Below are 6000 nucleotides of genomic sequence, written 5' to 3'. Positions count from 1 at the left end.
ATGGCGGAGAAGAGCCGTCATGACTGCAATGATCTTTGTAAAGATCCGATGAGCCGTGGTCAGTCCGAAAGGCAAGGCCTGGAATTGATAATGTAGGTTGCCAATAGCAAACCGCAGATATTGCTGATGCGACATGGCAATAGGTATGTGCAGGTAAGCATCCTGTATGTCCAGGGATACCATATAGTCCTTGGGATCCACAGCCAGTACAATAGAGTGCAGAGTTTCCATACATAATTTGGATACCCTCACAAATTTGTTCAAAGCTTTGAGGTTGAGTATAGGCCGGGAGGACCCATTTGGTTTCGGGACTAGAAACAGGGTCGAATAGTAACCCCGGCCTCTTTGAGACAGAGGTACCGGCACAATCACTCCAGAATATAGGAGAGATAGTACAACCAAGTGTAGAGTTTGTGCTTTCAGTGGATCCGAAGGGATAACCGTCAAGCAGAACCGTTGAGGGGGGCGTCTCTTGAAAGAGATTGCGTACCCGTGAGAGACAACTTCCCGCACCCAGGCGTCCAAAGTGGTCCTTAACCAGACCTGGGCGAACTGCAGAAGTCTGCCTCCCACCCTGGGGTCCCCCAGGGGGAGGCCCGCCCCATCATGCTGCAGGCTTGTCCTGTTTGGAAGCAGGCTGACAGGCGGCCCAAGATTGCTTAGACTTGGGCTTGGTGGTTTTGGAAGTACGAGCCTGTCTCGGATATGCCTGACCCTTTGCTTTACCTGGAGGTAGAAAGGAATGAAAAGTGGTACTCTTAGCCTTCGGAGCAGAAGGATTGGTACTTGGGAGACATGCAGTCTTGGCTGTTGCCAAGTCAGTCACGATCTTGTTCAGATCCTCCCCAAATAGTATATCCCCCTTAACAGGAAGCACCTCCAAGGTGTTTTTGGAGTCCAGGACCACTTTTCAGGACCTTAACCATAAAATCTGGCGAGCCAGGATAGACGTAGTAGACGCCTCCCATAGCACCGCATAGACACTAGAGGTCAATCATGAACCCTAGTGTCTATGTGCCGTTCCACAATGCCATGCGATGCGCGATGATGTCATCGCGCACAGCAGTGACAGCCAGCACCGTGGAGCACCACCAGTAGCGGATCTTGCCAAGGCGACGGCGCCCTCCGGATGGCGGCGGCACCCCGGGCAAAAATCCTGTGTGCCCGTAGCAAGATCCGCTACTGTACAGAATATAGGGCCTAATTCAGATCTGTTCGCTCGCTATTTTTTGCAGCGCTGCGAACAGATAGACGCTGCCTATAGGGGAGTGTATTTTAGCTTCACAAGTGTGCAAACGTGTGTGCAGCCACCCTGTACAAAAACAGCTTGTGCAGTTTCTGAGTAGCTCTGACCTTACTCAGCCGCTGCGATCACTTCAGTCTATTCGAGCCCGTAATTGACGTCAGACACCCACCCTGCAAACGCTTTGACACGCCTACGTTTTTCCAGTTAGAATACTTACCTCACCCGCAGGGCCGGTTCCGGGGCTTCTTGCGACCCGGGCGGCACGCGTAGCGTCTAGTTTCCCTTCACAGCGGACAGCGGCACGGGGGGCACAGCAGCAGCGGATCTTGCCATGGTGCGGCGCCCTCCGGGCAAAAGTACTGCTTGCCCGTGGCAAGATCCGCTACTGCTCACCCGTCAGTTTTGTGACCATCGGAACGCCGGCATCGATACTGTGACTGTCGGCATCCCGTCCGCAGGTCATGCATACCGATCTAACCAGTACAGTGAGCTAGGGTTACCATTGCTGGTATAAAACCATTCACAGGGAAACCATTGATGGTTTCGCTCACAGATGGACATCCCTGCTCTATGACATGCTGGCCTGCTTGCCTACCAGAACCGGGGAACCCTGTACCATGGATGGTGGAGAACCATCATTGGCAAAATTATCTGACATCAGCTGTCAACCATCAACGTTTTACAACAGTAGGGATCAAAGTGCAACTGCAGCATGTACAAGCCCTTAAAGATTTTCTGTCTATACTATGTGAATGTGTTTGGTATTTGACTTATACAGTAGTTAACGTTTTAACCTGTTTTATCCAAGTTACATTTTGATGTGGTCTTATTATGTGATCCTATCCCGGTCAGGAGTAGCAATATACGTTGGCATATGTCCCTTAGGTAGGGAGTGACAACGCATGGCATATGTACTAAACTGCGGAAGAAGGACAGAAGATGAGCACCAAGCAGCATGGTGACCCCGGTATAACGTTACAGTATCTGATTTGTGACATAACGGAATATGTCGCTCATGCTGATAACGTTTATATCCCGACAACACGCGCTAATCATCACTGCCGCACAGAAGTACAGTAGCAAGCTGCCACTGTAGCAACTAGAGAGATCGCAGTGCAGCCGCGTTACTTTATGTTACTGTTTCTTTCCAATAAAGTTTATTTGTAAAAATAACACGTCTCCTCTAGCATCTGTCGCGAGGCTTTGTTGGGGATGGCGTCACGTGTGGGCGTGCCAATGAGGAGGTGGTGGGCGGGGCCTTCGCCGGGTAACGGCCGTAGGTCGGTCAGTGGCCTTGTCTCAGGCACCGTGAGGGTCCCGGTTCCCGGCAGCTATCCCGGCGGAGAGAGGAAGGGGCGCCATGGCCGGGCAGCAGTTCCAGTATGACGACAGTGGCAACACGTTCCTCTACTTCCTGACCTCCTTCGTGGGGCTGATCGTTATCCCGGCCACATATTACCTGTGGCCCCGAGACCAGAACTCGGGTGAGTGCCCTGCGGCGGCGGCGGCGGCAGCAGCAGCAGCAGCAGCAGCAGCAGCGCTGAGTGCCCGTGCAATGGGGTACGGCAGTGCCGGGTATCGCTGTGTGGGGTTACTCAGGCCGCACCGGTGCCTTCTCTGATATCCTGTTACCCCATGTGTAGGGCGCTTCCTGCTGTCAGCCTATGGGAAGGGCTGCAAGCCGCTGCCCAGCTCTCCCCCACCTACACGTCTTCCTATTCATGCATATGGTCATAGTACACTGGGGGTTACTTGGTACATAATATAATACTCTTGCATTCTGTTACACACCTGGCTCACACATGACCTGCTTCTGCACAGTACAAATACACCTGCCTACACATACATTTTCTCACTGAGACCATGTTTTCTCTATGTATAGTTGTCTTACATTCTAGTTATTACACAATTTCCTCAGTCTGCGTACAGTTCTATCCAGCAGTGCATCACTTATACTGTCATTAGTACATAGTGTGATCCATGCATCTATAGGTCAGCGGAAATGGTGCATAAGTCCCTTGTAAGAAAGCCAGCGCTTTTCCTAGTGTGTGGGCATGATCTTAATATCACTGGAATATGGGAATTACACTATCTGTTCCAGAGACAATACAGATATAGTTGATTTATCTTAAACAGAAGAAACAATTGCTTACAGTTGAGATATAATGTTGCAACAAACAAGTTTACATCTATATCTGTGTCTTTGCTTTGTGTGTTCTCAGCAGCTATGGTATAGATGTGATGTGTGTACATAAACCAAAGAAATTTGGTAGGGGAACTACTTGCTAATACCCTTTTCAGACAGAAAAGTCTGAAAGTCCTGGCAATTACCCGGCATTTCAGTGCAGTGTCATTTTGCCGGGACCTGCTTGACCCCCCCCTTTAACACAGACATGCAAATTACCGGGTCGAAAATTTCGACCCGGTAATTTGCAGATCAACACTGGTATTTTATCTGTGTGAAAGGGTCAACCCGTGTCATAATTCCCGTGTCTCCGACCCTGGTAAATTCCTGGGTTGAAGTCCCGGGAATTACAACACGGGTTAACCCTTTCACACAGAAAAAGGACCTGTGTGTTTCATGAAATTACCGGGTGGAACTGCTTCACCCGGTAATTTCATGTTCTGTCTGAAAGAGGTATTCCTAAAATGCCCATCAGATCTATTAAAAGAATCCTAGTTTCAGGACAAGTTTCATGACATGATGTGTTGGGGTTCCTGGAAGTAACTTTTTAATTACTGACATGCATCTGCTCTATATTTTGGGTTTTTCATATCGGTATAAGTGTTGTGTGCTCTTGCTCAGCCCTACAAATGATTTAACATTGCACTAGTAGGGGCTTTTCTACTTTAGGTGTTTTTTGTGTGTGTTTTCTTTCCTTTATAATACTGCTTTCATAAACCTTTAAGACTTCTGATATATTTTTTATTATTTCTCGTCTCCTCTGTCATTTATCTCCTCTAAGCTGTACTTTTGCACCACTTCAAGTCTATTCTAATAGGTTAATAGTAATAATATTATCCTTTTTAAAGTGCCAACACATTACACAGAGCTGTATTTTGAGGGGATTGGGATACAAATAAACATAAAGTGATGATGGTAATTAACCCAAATTACCTGAAGGCCAATACTCACGGCCTGATTTGGGAGAGACGTGTGCTGAGCGAAAAGCTCAGCACCCATCACTCCCACCGCTCAGCACAGCGCGATGTGTGCGGGGGGAGGGCTGCTCATTTCACCCAGCGGGTGAAACGAGCGACCTGCTAGATTGGGCTGCCGTGCAGGCCAATCTAGCACAAGCGATAGCGATGCGTGGGGCTGTGCATCGCTATCGCTGTGGGGTGTACACACGGAGCGCTCATGCTTAAAATCTAAGCAATCTAGTCAGATTGCTTAGATTTTAAGCAGCGATCGCTCCGTGAGTACCCCCCTTTAGAGTTGTGAACTGTTTGAGAACCGCTGACATTAGCTTGACTGAAAAACCACTGTAGCTGCTGGTGGGAAAAGTGTATGGAGCTTCTGTAAGTCTACCCCTTTTCCCCTTGATGCGGGTCGCAGCCGGGAGCCTGACACGGGCAGGGGTGTAGCGAGGGTGGCTCCAATGGAGCGCGAGCTCCGGGCGCCAAAAATTTAGAGGGTGAGCTGCTGCCCACACCCTTCTCACGGGCCACTGTACTGGCAGCCGCAGAACAGGAGAAGCAGGGGGCGCACACTGACTCGGAGACTAGGTAGGGAACAGGGCAGGCCAGAGGCGACAGCAGGAGACACTGACAGCCGGCACATGCCGCAGCTCTGCCCACCCTCTTTATATGTCTCACTGTCTGCTTGTAGCTGTGCAGCAGGGTTACTTCTGTCCTGCCCAGGCTGCTGTGAAATCTCTCTGCCCCAGCTGCTGCAGCACTTCTCTCTACATTGATGTTGCAGCACCTCTCTCTGCCTCTCAGGAAATTCTGGGGCATTATTTTCATTGAAGCATAGTGGGATTATCAGGTCTGGGATATCAGTTCTAGGGTAAAGGCATTGGGGACTATGAAATAGTGTGTATGTGTGTGTGTTGGTGTTTGACAATTTTGATGCAGTATTTTCATTGAGAGTTTAGGGGTATTTTGGGTCTGGGGTGGGAGTCACATTTGGGGCATTATTTTATTGAGACATTGGGAGATTATCAGATTACCATGAGCTCCACAAGGTCTACAACCACCCTTGTCACCAATTTAGGATTTTTAAATATTGTTTTTCTCTGACGTCCTAGTGGATGCTGGGGACTCCGTAAGGACCATGGGGAATAGACGGCTCCGCAGGAGACTGGGCACATCTAAAGAAAGCTTTAGGACTATCTGGTGTGCACTGGCTCCTCCCCCTATGACCCTCCTCCAAGCCTCAGTTAGATTTCTGTGCCCGGCTGAGCTGGATGCACACTAGGGGCTCTCCTGAGCTCCTAGGAAGAAAGTATATGTTAGGTTTTTTTATTTTCAGTGAGACCTGCTGGCAACAGGCTCACTGCACCGAGGGACTAAGGGGAGAAGAAGCGAACCTACCTAAGTGGTGGTAGCTTGGGCTTCTTAGGCTACTGGACACCATTAGCTCCAGAGGGATCGAACACAGGACCCGACCTCGTCGTCCGTTCCCGGAGCCGCGCCGCCGTCCCCCTTACAGAGCCAGAAGCAAGAAGGTGGTCCGGAAAATCGGCGGCTGAAGACTTCGGTCTTCTCCAAGGTAGCGCACAGCACTGCAGCTGTGCGCCATTGCTCCT

General features: G+C 49.8%; 1 protein-coding gene across 1 annotated transcript in view; it reads left to right on the top strand.

The window, feature by feature from the left end:
* Positions 1-2470: 2470 nt before the first annotated feature.
* SEC63 (SEC63 homolog, protein translocation regulator) overlaps positions 2471-6000 on the top strand; it is a 171811-nt gene continuing 168281 nt past the window's right edge. Inside the window, exon 1 of the mRNA XM_063917073.1 lies at positions 2471-2730. Coding sequence (XP_063773143.1) covers positions 2607-2730 — 124 coding nt within the window. The 5' untranslated portion in view covers positions 2471-2606. The remainder of the gene's footprint in view (positions 2731-6000) is intronic.

Source organism: Pseudophryne corroboree, chromosome 4 (assembly GCF_028390025.1).
Source record: "Pseudophryne corroboree isolate aPseCor3 chromosome 4, aPseCor3.hap2, whole genome shotgun sequence".
Taxonomy (NCBI): domain Eukaryota; kingdom Metazoa; phylum Chordata; class Amphibia; order Anura; family Myobatrachidae; genus Pseudophryne; species Pseudophryne corroboree.
This window is presented reverse-complemented; position numbering and strand designations above follow the sequence as displayed.